Source organism: Clupea harengus, chromosome 7, assembly GCF_900700415.2.
Source record: "Clupea harengus chromosome 7, Ch_v2.0.2, whole genome shotgun sequence".
Lineage (NCBI taxonomy): Eukaryota > Metazoa > Chordata > Actinopteri > Clupeiformes > Clupeidae > Clupea > Clupea harengus.
In genome coordinates this window covers 26,038,595-26,056,094 of record NC_045158.1, presented here as the reverse complement: position 1 = coordinate 26,056,094, position 17,500 = coordinate 26,038,595, and the positions used below count along the sequence as shown (strand labels likewise).

Below are 17,500 nucleotides of genomic sequence, written 5' to 3'. Positions count from 1 at the left end.
GGCAGACACCGCTCTGGCTCCTACACTCTTTAACATCTTCTTCTCCTTGCTGCTATCATACGTCTTTGTGAGATGCTGTTTGCAGATGATGCCACAGGGGCAGTTCACACCAAGGAAGCCCTCCAGACAGTCATCGACCGCTTCACTCGGGCCTCACTCGACTTTGGCCTAACCATCAGTTTTAAGAAGACGCCATCGGCCAAGACATCAGCAGCATCCCAAACATCTGTACTGGTGACTACATCCTGGAAGTGGTGGGGTTCACATATCTAGGCTCTACCATCCGCATCAACCTGTCACTAGATGCTGAGCTGGACAAGCGGATCGTTAAGGCCACAGGGGCGATGGCATGCCTGTCCTTAGAGGGTGTGGGAGAATCCCATGTTGACCTGTGCGACCCCCATGGTGTCTTTCTTCACACATGAAGTGATGTGAGCCTAGTGCTGAGACGTGAGATGCTGTTTGCAGATGATGCCACACGGGCACCAAGTACTGAGACGTGAGATGCTGTTTGCAGATGATGCCACACGGGCACCAAGTACTGAGACGTGAGATGCTGTTTGCAGATGATGCCACACGGGCACCAAGTACTGAGACGTGAGATGCTGTTTGCAGATGATGCCACACGGGCACCAAGTACTGAGACGTGAGATGCTGTTTGCAGATGATGCCACACGGGCACCAAGTACTGAGACGTGAGATGCTGTTTGCAGATGATGCCACACGGGCACCAAGTGCTGAGACGTGAGATGCTGTTTGCAGATGATGCCACACGGGCAGCTCACACCAAGGAAGCCCTCCAGACAGTCATCGACCGCTTCACTCGTGCCGCATCGACCATCAGTTCTAAGAAGACGCCATCGGCCAAGACATCAGCAGCATCCCAAACATCTGTACTGGTGACTACATCCTGGAAGTGGTGGAGTTCACATATCTAGGCTCTACCATCCGCATCAACCTGTCACTAGATGCCGAGCTGGACAAGCGGATCGTTAAGGCCACAGGGGCGATGGCATGCCTGTCCTAGAGGGTGTGGGAGAATGCCATGTTGAATTGACTAACACTAAGATACAAGTGTACCAGGCCTGTTTGCTCAGCACACTCCTGCACGGCAGTGTGACATGGGCCTTGAACGCCTGCCAGGAGCATAGACTCAACGTGTCCCTATCTGTGGAGGATTCTGGGAATCATCAATCACGGCAAGACCGCATCCCTAAAGGGGATGCCCCTGGAGTGGGCAGGCATCCCAAGCATATACGCCTTGCTCACTCTCCCCTTCTCCGATGACCAGGCATGTTCATTGCACGGACGATGGTCGAATCCCCAAGGACATGCCGTACGCAGAACTGACCACTGGCACTAGCCCTGTGCTACAAAAATGTCTGTAAGTGCGACATGAAGGCCTGCAACCTCAGCCCAGTAGTCTGGGAGGCTGCAGCATCAAAAAGAGCCCAGTAGTCTGAGAGGCTGCAGCATCAACAAGAGCCCAGTAGTCTGAGAGGCTGCAGCATCAAAAAGAGCCCAGTAGTCTGGGAGGCTGCAGCATCAACAAGAGACGGACCATCACAGCATGTGCGAAGAGAGGGGAGATAAAGAGAGACAGACGATTGGGCAGAAAAGAGGGAGTGCAGATATTTTATCAAACGGACACACGGACACACATGGGGAAACTGTGAGGAGTCAAAAACCTGAGCTCCATCTCTCAGTCTGTCGGAGAAGCTGAACAAGAAATGGTGAAAGAATAAACAAATAATAACCAAAAAAGTGAGTGAGTGGGAAAAATCCGATTCAGCAGACAGGAAGTGTCTTTCTCCTCTCATCCTCTCCCTCTGTTTCTGCACCGTCCCCTGGGTCATGTGAACGTGCCAAGGAGAGCTGGCGCTACAAAGGAAACGGAGCGGCCGCTGACAGCGCATGTTCGAGGGGGATAAGAGAGTAACCGATGGGATAGAAGTCCTGAGCCAAGAAAACAGAACTTGTCTCCCTCAGGGGGTTCACACATTTATATATAGAACAACCTTTGAAAATAGCAGAACCGTGAGATAACCCACTTCCTCTCTTTACCTAAGGGCTGTTGAGAGAAGGAGGGAGGGAGAGGGAAGGAGTGTTTAGAGGGGGCTGACGTTGAGGCAGTGCTGGTACATTTTTGGGGGTTTTTAATGCTTCAGAGGAAGACACAGAGAGGGAGAGAGACAGAGAGAGGAGAGACAGAGAGACAGAGAGAGACAGAGAGGGGGAGAGACAGAGAGGGAGAGCGACAGAGAGATACAGAGAGGGAGAGAGAGACAGAGAGAGGGGGAGAGACAGAGAGATACAGAGAGAGATGGAGAGAGAGAGAGAGAGAGAGATGAAAGCTCCAGGAGAGCGGTGTGCGAATCAGCCGGAGCTGTCAGAGCCAGTTACACTGACGTGCACATGCAGGTGCACATGCACCACAGATGCACACACATGTGGGATTGCACACAATTAAACGTGCTGCTGTGGTGAACATCAATGGCCACACAATTAAACGTGCTGCTGTGGTGAACATCAATGGCCACACAATTAAACGTGCTGCTGTGGTGAACATCAATGGCCACACAATTAAACGTGCTGCTGTGGTGAACATCAATGGCCACACAGTTCAACGTGCTGCTGTGGTGAACATCAATGGCCACACAGTTCAACGTGCTGTGGTGAACATCAATGGCCACACAATTAAACGTGCTGCTGTGGTGAACATCAATGGCCACACAATTAAACGTGCTGCTGTGGTGAACATCAATGGCCACACAGTTCAACGTGCTGTGGTGAACATCAATGGCCACACAATTAAACGTGCTGCTGTGGTGAACATCAATGGCCACACAGTTCAACGTGCTGTGGTGAACATCAATGGCCACACAATTAAACGTGCTGCTGTGGTGAACATCAATGGCCACACAGTTCAACGTGCTGCTGTGGTGAACATCAATGGCCACACAGTTCAACGTGCTGTGGTGAACATCAATGGCCACACAATTAAACGTGCTGCTGTGGTGAACATCAATGGCCACACAATTAAACGTGCTGCTGTGGTGAACATCAATGGCCACACAGTTCAACGTGCTGTGGTGAACATCAATGGCCACACAATTAAACGTGCTGCTGTGGTGAACATCAATGGCCACACAGTTCAACGTGCTGTGGTGAACATCAATGGCCACACAATTAAACGTGCTGCTGTGGTGAACATCAATGGCCACACAGTTCAACGTGCTGTGGTGAACATCAATGGCCAAACTAATTGAAGGGGGTGTGACTGATGATATCAAGTCAACGTGGGACTTTATGGGCCCGGAGGTAAAGATAAATAGCTGAATAGTTCAATATATCAAACAAAAAAGTGCACTGCACTAAGCACTACATTTGAATGGATGTTTCTGATGATAATTACTTTAGTGGCAAGCAAAGATACACACAAACACACACAACTACAAATGTGTATTTATTGGAATATGCCGATAAAAAACCAAGGTCTTTTGACGGTGCAAGTGGGGAAGGCATAAAACTTGCTGGCGGTGTTCCCTGGTCTAAATTAGGTTATCAGGTCCATCATGAATTCCACTCTTAAGTATCCAGCCTGATTATCATCGTTCTTAAGCACTGTGGGGACAGCGTCTGTCCTTGTCCTATATAATAAAAGTTGACGTCACGCTGGCTCACCTATGCAACCTTCAGTGTATAATTGCAGCCTTGAGTGTGATTGCAAAGGAGGTTAGGATGGCCAGTGCCATCATCTTCTGCTGCAGAGGATGTCAGTGGACAGTGCTAACATGCCTGTCGCCATGTCAACTGACTTAATCCGGTCGGTTCACTGACGTCTGACTTGCTTTACTTCATCTTTAGGTAGCTAATATGGTCTGTTTGCTTTTTTCTTTTTTTTGTTTAAGTGTCCACTACAATTCACTACACTGTGAGAAGGCAAGCAGAATGTGAGGTATTCTGTGTGAGATCTGTGTGTGAGGTATTCTGTGTGTGAGGTATTCTGTGTGAGATCTGTGTCTGAGGTATTCTGTGTGAGATCTGTGTCTGAGGTATTCTGTGTGAGATCTGTGTGTGAGGTATTCTGTGTGTGAGGTATTCCGTGTGAGATCTAAGTGAGATCTGTGTGTGAGGTATTCTGTGTGAGATCTAAGTGAGATCTGTGTGTGAGGTATTCTGTGTGAGATACTAAGTGGTACTGGTAGATAATAGCATTGCGGCAAACTTCATTTGCTTTGGCTACCTCATGTGCTTGAAAGGATTCCAGACGATGACAACCCCATACTCCCCTGGTTATCTGTTAGGGATTTATTTCACCCTTTTAAGGACTGTAATTAACCTCAGAATTAAGAGTCACACAACCAAGAATATAATAAATAATTGACTTTTACTCTGTCAGAGAGGAGTGAATGGTGTTAGACCGCTTCTTCAACCTACACTCCTCCAAAGAGGAATGGAGTGCTTTCAGAACGCTGTTCAACCCATCACTGAATCTCTGGTACCATGTAACAGACTTTATGCAGAGACAATATCACAGAACATGCAGGAAAACACTCCCCCCTTGTACCATCCCGTACTCTGGTTCCAAGAGATAAGAATGTTTTCCTAAGACCCTCAAAAACCCTGACTCTACAAAAATAAATCAGTCTTAACCTAAACATTTCATGACACCTCTAAATTCCAAGCTTCTCTTCCCACAGTTTCAAACTTCCTTTCACAGAACAATGGAAAGAGCTTAGTCCTCCATTTAACTAACTAACTAATATCAAACTAAAACCCATCATGATAATAATTAAAAAGAAACATTTCTTTCACATTATCCTCTCCGATGGTCCCCCTCCACCCCTTCGTCCCCTCCTACTTGCTGACAACCCCTGACTCCCCTGGTCATCCTCTCAGATCTCCCCCCTCCGCCCCCTCGTCCCCTCCTACTTGCTGACAACCCCTGACTCTCCTGGTCATCCTCTCAGATCTCCCCCCTCCGCCCCCTCGTCCCCTCCTACTTGCTGACAACCCCTGACTCTCCTGGTCATCCTCTCAGATCTCCCCCCTCCGCCCCCTCATCCCCTCCTACTTGCTGACAACCCCTGACTCTCCTGGTCATCCTCTCAGATCCCTCCCCCTTCTTGCCCGTCTCACTGTAAAATAGGGGGCGTGATTGATCTGATCACTATGAAGTCTATCTGTCTCAGTGTCCCATCCCAATTAACCTTCAAACACAGAGGGCAATGGGGAGGGTGGGCAGGTCAAAACAAACAGTCTTGCAAAAAGAGGGCTATGAGCTCCTCTGACATGTACAAGGCATTTGGAGAAAGAAAGAGAGTGATGAAGAGAGAGATTGATGAAGAGAGAGAGAGAGAGTGATGAAGAGAGAGAGAGAGAGAGTCGGATCACCTGAGAGAAGGAGAGACGCCGTTGGATGAAAAGGTTAATTTCAGGAGAACAACACTGCATAGTCCATTGCAGGCCATCTAGGAGTCAGTCTGAGAATGTCACCGGGGAGCCAGCGGGGAGAGCCTGCCGGGCTGTGCGGAGGCATTCATTAAACGCCCTCTGACTGACAGAGGCTGCAGGCATGTTCAGCACCACGGACAGCGCTCATCCACCTCCATCTCTACTTCCTCTAATTCATAACCTCTAAACACATACACATACAGATACATGGTGAAGATGGGGAAACATCATTTGTTTACTCAGGATCTTTATCTAATGACTTGATCTAATGATTAATTTAATAAATGAATTAAAAAATGACCATCCCTGTCCATCTCCCTTTCATGCCCTTTTTTTATTTTTAAATATGGACAAAACATTTGCGTAAGCATACGTGTAATTCCCCTCTCTGCTGTCTATGACTCTCCTAAATAGAGAGTATCCGCAACCAGGGCCATCACGTCCTGTAAGGCAAAAACAGAAAAAGAGTACCCCCCCCCCCACCCACACACACACACACACACACTCACACACACACACACACACACACACACACACACACACACACTCACACACACACACGCACACAAACTCTTACTCACCCATCTGCATAAAATCTGCATCTGATATTCTCTGAATTTGCTCTGTGGCACTCATGTCCTGCTGGGCCCTGTGGAGCCATCCGGGACGGGAGTCTAGCCACTCTGTAAAATTCACAAGACACGGGAAATCAAGGAAATCAGCCACAGCCAGTTGCAATCAGTACACTGCGTCTATGATGAGTAAAGGGAACATTTAGCTCCCTAATCATAAATTCTACGAAACAATTTGGATCACATGGAATCATTTTAAACCATCTGATGATCTTATGAAGCACTCACTCAAGTCAAACGTGTTCCAGTGGACCCGGGCGTCATCCATGTTCCACTCCTTTATTATGAGTTTTCTTCTCAGGAAATGGGTGGCCATCCGCGAAATCATGTGGTGTATTTAAACATGACTCACACCAATCTGTGAAATATAACATAGCTCACAGGAATTAGTGCAGTAACAGCTGTTATGACAAAGCAAAACTTGACTGGCACATTACGGAAATAATTGGAGGCCTTTCCTCCACATTTACATATTCTATAAATACCTTTACCCATCACTGCTAAATCTGAAACTTAGCATCTTAACAATTTAGCAACTTAATATCCCATCCACCATGTCCTGTCTTTCCTCAGTCTGCGTTCTAAACTCACACTCACTCACCAGGGGGTACACAAGATCTACCTGGTCCGCCCAGCTCATCTCCTTCCTCTTTCTCTCCTGTTCATTGTCACTGGTCTTACTGACCCGGGTCTCCATGTTTCCTGTTGTTATGTTTTCCTTCTCTGTTGTTTTTAGGTTGAGTGTGATGTTGGGCCTCCACCTTTGCCGGATCCTCTTGCACTTCTTCCCCCCCCCAATGGTCACCTCCTCCTCAGGCTTTGGTGTGGGCTTGATAAAAACAAAAAGGGCCGACCCAAACCTTTTTTTTGTCAAAATGTGTAAATTGCAAACTACACAGTGTTGGAAAATTGAATGAGGCAGAGAAAAAGACTGCAAATTAATGGGGTGTTATCTTTTTGAATTACACATGGACCTGTTACGGCAAATAAAGCACTCAATCCCTTGTATTTTTTCCGCGCGGGAGAAATACACCTCACACTGAACCTTATGGTCTCCTCCTGGAGCAATAAACCTAATCCCAGTTGTGCCAGCACTCCACAGCACTAAATTGTAAAAGGCCATTTTGTCAGACTGGGTGAGTGGGAGTAGGGAGTAAGAAGGCTTGGATAGGAGGAGATGAGGGGAAGGGGAGGCGGAGGAGGCGGAGGAGGCGGAGGCGGAGGAGGAGGAGGAGAAGGGTGTGTGGCTGAAGCATTGACCTTGGCAGGGTGGAGGCCACGCAGTGCCAAGGCTCTCCGTCAGCAGAGATGTAGAGGTGTGGAGAGATGGAGGGACGAGTGGACGGAGGCGTGGGGCCGTGGAGGAGGAGGCAGTCCATCTTTGGGAGAGGGTGTCAGGCAGCCTGTGAGCAGGAGCTGGAGATTGATGTGTGCGCACTGGACACACACACACACACACACACACACACACACACACACACACACACATAGATGTACACATACACATACAGGAGCTGGAGATTGATGTGCGCGCACTGGAGCAGCGAGCTGCGAGCGACCGCTCACGTCTCCCACAGTCCTCTCGTTCCTCAGCGCACGATGTGGGTGGGGAAGGGCTGCGCAGACACATGCTTACAGAAAGGGCATGTGTACACACACACACACACTCAGACACACACACACACACACACACACACACACAGATGTACACATACACGTACAGTACATACACATAAATACATACATTTGCAGATGAGTAAATACACACTCACACACACACACACACTCACACACACACACACACACACACACACACACACACACACACACACGTACACTTACAAATACAGTACATGCACATAAATACATACATTGGCAGATGAGTAAATACACACACATACACACACACACACACACACACACTCAAATGTTCATATCTGTATATACAGTCACACACACAATCAAATGTAGAAACACACACATTCCTAGCAGATACTGTCCTTGAATATGAATCACACAAGATATGCGGTATGTTTGGACATACCCACTCACACACGGACACACACATACATCACTCCAGAAAGTATATACTCACTTGTCTGCTCCTGTGGGAAAACACAATGTACAGTATGTCTTGTAGAGTACGCGTGGACATATATTACCATCCATAACATATACGTGCTGACATTAGCTCCAAAAATGTAGCTGTGTTGAAGCTGACCTACCGGATGCTTTGGTCAACATTTATGTATCTGATGAAGATGAAGACTGATCGTGATGAACTTTCCTCACTCATTATTTTTAATGAACAAAGCCATCTGGGAACGTTAATTGCATGTTCTCTTCTTCCCTCGAATGCGGCAACCACCAATTAAATGAGCAAATTACAGGAATATGTCAAGTTCTTCAGCACTGTGGCCTTTAGGGAGGTGGAGTTTGGGGTTTGACAAAGGGGAGAGCGATAGAAGAAGAAGGAGGCAGGAGGAGAGAGAGAGAAGATAGAGAAGGGAAAGAGAGAGAGGAGAGAGAGGGGGAGAGAGGAGAGATAGAAGAGAGAGAAAGCTTGGCCTAGATTTGAGCACAGCTGAGCGGAGAGAGTGGATGGGGAGTGTGGTCCTGCCTCTCCTCTGGTGCTGTACTATAAGAGCACAGTGTGGTCCTGCCTCTCCTCTGGTGCTGTACTATAAGAGCACAGTGTGGTCCTGCCTGTCCTCTGGTGCTGTACTATTAAAGCACAGTGTGGTCCTGCCTGTCCTCTGGTGCTGTACTATAAAAGCACAGTGTGGTCCTGCCTCTCCTCTGGTGCTGTACTATAAGAGCACAGTGTGGTCCTGCCTCTCCTCTGGTGCTGTACTATAAGAGCACAGTGTGGTCCTGCCTCTCCTCTGGTGCTGTACTATAAGAGCACAGTGTGGTCCTGCCTCTCCTCTGGTGCTGTACTATTAAAGCACAGTGAGGTCCACCCCTTGGGTAATGCATAAGAGCAGTGTGGCCCCCTGGGTAATGCTGTACTATAAGAGCAGTGTGGCCCCCTGGGTAATGCTGTACTATAAAAGCAGAGTGGCCCCCTGGGTAATGTCTCACGCTTCGTCCAACCCCCCCTGAAGGGATTCCAGCGTCATCAGCCAATTATTAACTAGCTTGTGTTCACTGTCAAATACATGCACACACACACACACACTTACATGTGGTCATACACCTCACCCACAAATGAGAGGAGAACGGAGTGTTTTGGGAAGAGTTAAAGGATCCGAGTGTGTATATGTGTGTGTGTGTGTGTGGTGGGTGTGTAGCTGTGGTATTAGGGGGACTGCTGAAGACCACAGGAGATGGACACATATGTGGCACTCAGGAGATAAGCCCGTCTAAAGGAGGTAAATGTCATCCATCTCTATCACTCATCCGCACCCTCAGTCCCTCAAAGAGGATTAGCCTTGAAAAGACATGAGAAGCCATTTTGAGTTCTTATGTCGACCGTTTGATCATTTATTATTATGATTATATTTTCATTGTATTTGCACCAATTACTGTGTGCTGGCTGTTTGCATTCTGTCCTTCTTTTCAGTGTGTGGGTGACACAGGATAAAAAAGAGATAAAACACTGTTTGATTTTAAAAGAAGGTAAACTTTACTGGAAAACATCCTTTAAAAACATGATCCACTTCCCAGAAACCAACACTGTAAAACATCAAACTGGAGAGGGTTTAAGTAACCTTACAGACTAGTTACAGCAAATTGTCATCTTAAGTACATTTTCTTCTAACACAACACTGCTGGCAATAACGGTGATCTACCCAGATGTTTACTTGCCATTTTAATATGAAATATATTCATTTCTTGAGTATCAGAGTTAGTTGACAGAAATCTTCCAATATAACTTCAAACTTCAACAGTTAAGACTCGCAACAGCTCTCTCTATACCGCAGGATGCTATGTAAACAGCTCTCTCTATACCGCAGGATGCTATGTAAAGTACTATTAACTGCTACATAAATGTGTCATAATGCATTATTTAACACACTGGGCTCTGCACTCTGTTAAAGTGACCTGTTGCACGCTTCGTTCCGTGAGTGAGTGAAGCGCGGCTGGGCTGAACGCATATTCATTTCCCTCCATGAGGAGAGCCCGGGGAGAAAGGCCATCGGTGCTTTCAGTACAATCACCACGGCTTCAATCAATCCGCATATATTTCAATCACCAACCTGCCACTAAACATCAGACTCACTCAGGGGCTAACAGCCATAAGGATCTGTGGCTGGAAATAACCTAAAGATGTTTTTTGTTTTTTTATTAAATTTCAGGGTGTGATTTTTCAGAGGTCCTGATGAAAATGACCCCTGTTCTTACCTAGCTCATGGTGCCCATTTGAGCATTTTTCCAAGCTGGAAGGCACATCAGTTCTGAGACTGAGCTGAGGACCTGTATTTGTGAGCCTCCAGTTCCAAGATGTTGTTCAACCATTACAGAATAGAGTTATAGTAAGTCAACACCGGGAAGCCACTTAGAACCTGAAATTAGGTCTTGAGAAGGCTCTAAAGCTCATGGAGAATTTGGTTCTGGTTGGAACTTTGAAAGGGTTCCTCTCTATAGGAACTGAACTGAAACTATGAAAGGGTTCTTATACAGAAATCAGATTAAAGCTATTCTTTAAGCCTGCAGAAATAAGTTAGTCTTTGCTGTGCCACTCTGTGTTGTTTTAGATATCTTCTCTGGGGACACAATTACCTGAAGCTGGTGATGCAATACAGTTCAAATACAGTTCATCTCACGGTTGAGTCTGTCATCACAGCTCATTATTAAATGGTCGGTGGGATTTTACACAACAGGGAGCATACGAATCAAATCAAGACTACTGATTCCAGTTGTATCAGCACACCAAGCAGTCCGGCGTCACATCCTCTGCTACCAAAGAAAACTTCCAAACTTGCGGGCTTCCGGGCTCAGCGGAAAAAGAAACACTGCGACACAAAACGCGTTTTATTCTGTGCAACATTCCCAGCTTTTTCCTGATTGCAAAAGCCAGTTGTGTGGTGTTGAGTGATGAGTAACACAATAACACAAAGTTCCCATTTTTCTTTTAAAAAGGCAGAAGTGTCCCAGTTACAGTAAAGCTCGTTACACAGTCTATTGCTACAAGGAAAAACGGGCGTCTCAAGGTGCCTTTAAGGAGGACTGAATGAACTCATGCAGCACTGAAAATGGGAATGTGAATATAGGTGGGGGGTGGGGGGACGACATTCCCTCCTACTGATGCTCACAGAGCTGTTGTGAGGAAGCATGCATGGCAACAACAATAACATGGTAAACGGTTGACACTGAAGATGTGAACCTGTGAATCTTCTTTCAAATAGAAATTATTTTCCCCCCGGTGGTTCCACAGTGTGGCGTTTTTTACAGTGTGGGTGGCTCATGGGCATTATTGCAGAGGAACACAGGAGAGAGAGGAAGTAAACAAAAAAAAACATACAACCCAAACCCCACAGTGGCCGCATCCCTGGTTTCGATGTGAAGCAGGGCACATCACGCGAGGACACTGTGTGCAGATGGCTCGTTAATTCCTTCAGCTCCTGCTGGGACTGAACCCGCAGCACCCCCCCCCACCCCCTCCCCCGCCCAAAGGGTCACCACACCGCTCAGCAGTCACTGGCTGGCTGTGACATTCCCACATTCGCTCAGTGCCACCACTGATTCAGTAACACACACAAAACACTCCATATTATATGAAGTTCACAGCCATTCAACACACATTTGTGATTTATTACATTACACAGTATACGTTGTGGTTTGCCAATGGACTGCCAATGATGATATCATGTGTGTGTGAAGTAACATGCAATAGTTACATCTTTAGAGATATCCTGCGAGATTCTGATGCTGATGCAACAAAATGCAACAAAATGCTTTAAAAATGTAAAAGCTGTTTCTGTAAAGACACATCGCTTATGCCAGTCTGGTGTACAAATGGTTACAGGTAGAGGGTGAATATACTGCCCCCCCTCCCACCTCAGTGGTGTTGACGTTATGAGCCCTAACAAACAAACAAACAAACAAACAAACACATACTGAAGCAATCAAACAGCCCGCCCCCCCCCCTCCACAAACAAACTCACAGCCATACAATAGCGTGGTGATCTGTTTCTGCTCCATGCAGGGGTTCTGTAAGGTGTATGGTGTATGCTGTCTGTATTTGCTCTTCTGACTAAACCAACTCACTGGGAATATGGAGTCTTGCTCTAGAATATGGAGTCTTGCTCTAGAATATGGAGTCTTGTGTAGCGGCCGTGGAGATCTCGTGCAGGAGATAGTTTGGTGATACTATAGCCTGCATGGAGAATACCAAAACAAATTCCTAGTATCTGTATACATGGCGAAATAAAGTTGAATTGAATTGAATTGAATTGAATTGCTCGAGTCACTGCAAACTAGCGTGTTCATGGCGGGTGAGGAAAATACTGCACATTCAAAGACCATGACAGCGATGCCGTTATAAACATCCAAACTCTCTTACACATTATTGTCTGTTACATTATTGTGCGTTATTCTAAAGTTTCCAATGATCTAACTATAGACCACACATCTTTGAGACAACAACAATGACCTACCTCTCATGAACTTCAATCTATTGGTTTCAATTATTATATCTCCATGCTTTCTACTTAACTATATGTCCATCTATGGCCTTGAATGTAGAAACGTATTACGTGTAACAAATACTATGTAGATCAAGTACATATGATATTAAGGAAAAAATATAGGAATTTGTATGTTAGTACATCACAATACAACTTGACAGGCGGTCACTGTCCATCACTTCACAGTCTGAATTAGTCTGAGTGGCTCGAAGCAGCCATTGCTAAGAAAGTTCCAAGAAAACTGGTCAACACTGAAGTCGACCACTACTTAAAAGGGAGAACACACTGAAGTCGACCACTACTTAAAAGGGAGAACACACTGAAGTCGACCACTACTTAAAAGGGAGAGCAAAAAGGCCTGAGATAAAAGTGCCTCTTGCTTTTACTCTCAAACTAAGAACATGGCGGAGACTACTCATGCTGACATTTCACACAAAACTAACTACAGGAATCTAAAAACACACTCACTCTCTCTCTCTCTCTCTCTCTCTCTCTCTCTCTCTCTCTTTCTAACAGCCACACACTCACGCAAACACACACACACATCAGCGAACGTGCGTGTCAGTTATCATTTCCTTGCCAGCCGCCACCCCCACCCCCAAACAGACACACACGCGCCTCAAGAACTTCAAATGTCCTGATATAGTGCTGACTTCATGCTGATCTCTCAGAAACTCAGTGCAGCACATTGGATGTGACGCCTGGCCTCGCCGGGGCTAAGATGCTGATGCGAGGCCGTGGCGGAGGCGCTGAGGAGGTCGGCGATAGCTTAAGTACCTGAGATAGATCTCCCCTAACAGTCTCCACGCACAAACAACACCACATAAGTACAATACGCAAAGATGTGCAATATAACGTGAATATTCTGGAGTATATGACTCAACAGCTTCATATATATTTATATATATTTTCATATATCTACATAGATATATAGATATAGTGATATAGATATAGATAGATAGATAGATAGATAGACAGACAGATAGAAAGATAGATATCTATATAGTCTAAAATGTCTCTATGGGATATATGTGTAGAAAGATGAAATATCGGCTTTTCCTTCCTGCTGAAGAGCACGTAAATAAACACATCTTAATCTTAGGGAGGAGACTCAGAGAACAAATGCCTTCTCGGCCACTGCGAGTCTTCCCCTTCAATGGTGCACAGATGCTCAAAAACAAAAGTCACCGTGTCTAACTACGCTCTGGAAGAGGTGAAGCGACCCCTCTCAGTTCTTCCCCTCTCCTGCTAGCACACCGTTTCGGTGCTTTTCTCGAATTTTCCTCACAATCTTTTCTCCATCCAGCCTATGCTTCACCCAGGTCTAAAAGCTTGACGAAGGGTTGACAAAAACCTTTCCGCCTTCCTTTGCTATCTCCTCTCCTCCCTCTCTCCTTGTCTACCTCACTCAGCTACTATATAGGCTTGAAGTTGAGAGTAAAAATGGATATAAAGGGGGGGGGGGAAATAGCACCTTTAAAGAGTCTCTCTTTCTATCTACCCCTCCATTTGTCCTTCTCCCGGTTTCTCTCTCTCTCTCTCTCCTTCTCTTCTCTTCTCTCCATCCCATCTGCAGAGCTCAGGGGACAGCAGGCCAACTGCAGTTCACTCCTCCAGTTAGCCGTTCGCGTCTCCTTAAAGACTCCTCCTTCGCCCCCCGGCCCGAAAGCCATGGTAGGAAATGTCACCACCACCAAAAGGGCTTCAAAAAACACCACAACGAGCTGCCTCGTCAAAGAAGACTCTCCGCCAAACAAAGCCAGACGCATCACAAAAGTTCGTCGTAGTCATGGAGCTTGGAGTGCTGGCGCGTCTTCCACAGGCGGAAGAGCCGGAAGTCAAAGTACGTCTCGATCATTTCCTTACCTGTGGGAGAAAAGAAAGACAACATGCTTTCACTTTATATGAAGTCAAAGTGCGTCTCGATCATCTCCTTACCTGGAGGGAGGGAGGGAGGAGAAAAGATAACATGCTTTCACTTTGTATGAAGCGTCGTTCTTACAGCGTACTTCAATAAGCAATAAAAAACACGAGGGACCTCTCATTTAAGTGCATATTAATACATGTTAGATGGGATAAACTTATTTGGAAGACTCTCGCTTGAAATATTCTCCCCAAAAAGGAAGTTTAAGCCCAAAGTGAATGTTGTAACAACGTGTACAAATATAAAAGCTTACTGTACTGATAAATAAATGAATGAAGAATTAAGCACATATTGGCTACAGTAAGGACTGAAGTGTGGCTGAAAAGCCTAAAAAGTGTGAGGGGTAAAACTTTCCCTGTGCTTAGTCGTCACATACACGCAGGATGACAGTCAATGTAAATGAGCTTAGTGGTGTAATTACTGATGGGGCCCATGTTTGCTATTGGGAAGACATAAATCCAATAAGATGGCTGGAGGGAGGGGGGTGGATGGGGGGGGGGGGGCTCCTGGGAACTATAATGAGATTTTAATTGTGGAATAACGACCGCTGAATCAATAGAGCCACTGTGAGAACAGAGTTCACTGAGGGCGTAGGTATAGACATGCAGTCTGTGCTCTTGTCAATGTATGTGTGTAGGTATGTATGTATTTATGTATGCATGCATGCATGCGTGCCTGTTGGATCTATGGATATTCATTTTACATTAACGAGTGTATAGCTGGGGTCTTGTCACGGATTGACGTTTGTATGGATTGACATATGAATATATCACTATGCTGATACGTGTGTGGGAATTTTCATGTGTGTGTGCATGTTTGTGTGTGCGCGTGTGTATGCGTGTGTGTGTGTACGCGTGCGTGTGCGCGCGCACGTGTGTGTGTGTCTCTTACCCTGTGCAAACAGCTCCAGTGGTGATTTAAATTCAATGGTGTATTTTCATGTGTGTGTGCATGTTTGTGTGTGCGCGTGTGTATGCGTGTGTGTGTGTGTGTGTGTGTGTGTGTGTGTGTGTGTGTGTGTGTGTCTCTTACCCTGTGCAGACAGCTCCAGTGGTGATTTAAATTCAATGGTGTATGGTCTCATCAGTCTCTTCAGGTTATGGAAAAGCTGTTGGAGACAACGATCATCATCATCATCTTCATCATCATCATTAACTAACTTTAGGAGACTCCTGTCGTGACCACTTCTATGTGTTCACCATCATCATCATCATCATCATCATCATTATTATTACTATTATTATTATTAATAACTAACTTTAGCAGACTCCTGTAGTGACCACTTCTATGTGTTCATCATCATCATCATAAATAATAAAGCACGCCACTGACGGAGAAAGGAAAAACTAATCTCTCCTCAAATAATGTGTTAAGCCAAACCCAATTAGAAACATTTCTTCTGGACATAAAAAACACTTCTGACTCCTGCCACACTTCTGACTCGCCACTTCTCTTTATAAAACTATTTCGCCAGAGGTTCTTAGGGCTCCGAGGCAGTTTAGCATGAAGTAGCCCTCTGCAGTAGACTGGGCTGCTGGGTACAGTAATGTTCCCCCCTGTCACAGTCTCAGCTGACATCTCAGCCTGGCCTGGGTGAGACTGCCTGCAGCACAGTCCCTCTTGACATCTCAGCTCCTCGCATGGCTTGTCAACATCAGCTTCTCACCCAGTGCAGCGAGCACCTCCTGCGTCAGCAGAGCTGAGTCAGAAGTAATGCGTGGGTGTTAATCTGTGTGTGTGTGTGTGTGTGTGTGTGTGTGTGTGTGTGTGTGTGTGTGTGTGTGTGTGTGTGTGCGTGTGTGTGTGTGGTTGAGCAATGCTCGAACACCAGGCCAGAGTTGTCAGAGCATGTTACCTCTCCACTCCACTCTTCTCCCTCCTTCCCTCCATCTCTCCTTTCCCTCTCCCTTTCTCTCTCCTTCTCTCTCTCTTCTCCCTCCTTCCCTCCATCTCTCCTTTCCCTCTCCCTTTCTCTCTCTCCCTTTCTCTCTCTTCCTCCATCTCTCCTTTCCCTCTCCCCTCTCTCCCTCTCTCTTTCTTCCTCCATCTCTCCTTTCCCTCTCCCTTTCTCTCTCTCCCTCTCTCTCTCTTCCTCCATCTCTCCCCTCTCTCTCCCTTTCTCTCTCCCTCTCTCTCTCTCTCTTCCTCCATCTCTCCCCTCTCTCTCCCTTTCTCTCTCCTTCTCTCTCTCTTCTCCCTCCTTCCCTCCATCTCTCCTTTCCCTCTCCCTTTCTCTCTCTCTATTCCTCCATCTCTCCCCTCTCTCTCCCCCTTTCTCTCTCCCTCTCTCTCTTCTCCCTCCTTCCCTCCATCTCCGCTTTCTCTCTCCCCTCTCTCTCTCCCCCACCAGGGACCCCATGCCTTCACTTCCAGGAACCCAGCCTTCACCTCCCGCGCTGCCATTAAGCCCTCAGCATGCTCCAGCAAGCCCAGGGGTGATTAATCAATACCCGAGTCCCCCTGGAAGCCAGAATACCGATCGCAAACCGAAAGTTGTTCCACCTGTATTGCCCAGTAAGATAAACACGACGTCAGCCCTCCAGCAAGAGATGAATGCTGAGGGCACACTGATTACATCAAGCCCTCTATTTCCCAGAGGCCTCTTATTTACTGGTCCGCACCATGCGCAGCAGTAATACAGTGAGTCATCGAGAGCCTGCTGCTGGACGCTCGTAAGATGCAGGGTTTTAATGACCAGTTACTTTTGCCTTCTAGTTCCTTGCTCTCCCCTCAGTAAACTTCAGTACACTTTTCAGGGATCTCTGTAGCCCAAACAGTTCTTTTGCGTAACTTTTGAAGGAGTACAACGTGTGGAGGGGGGTAACAAGTTAAGACAGGACAAGTTAACAAACAGG

General features: G+C 46.5%; 1 protein-coding gene across 1 annotated transcript in view; it reads right to left on the bottom strand.

Moving 5' to 3' along the window:
• Positions 1-13,684: 13,684 nt before the first annotated feature.
• The window catches only part of LOC105891676 (NMDA receptor synaptonuclear signaling and neuronal migration factor), a 14,018-nt gene continuing 10,202 nt past the window's right edge, over positions 13,685-17,500 (bottom strand). Inside the window, exons 9-10 of the mRNA XM_031569890.2 lie at positions 15,678-15,753; positions 13,685-14,587 (exon numbers count right to left, since the gene is read on the bottom strand). Coding sequence (XP_031425750.2) covers positions 14,490-14,587; positions 15,678-15,753 — 174 coding nt within the window. The 3' untranslated portion in view covers positions 13,685-14,489. The remainder of the gene's footprint in view (positions 14,588-15,677; positions 15,754-17,500) is intronic.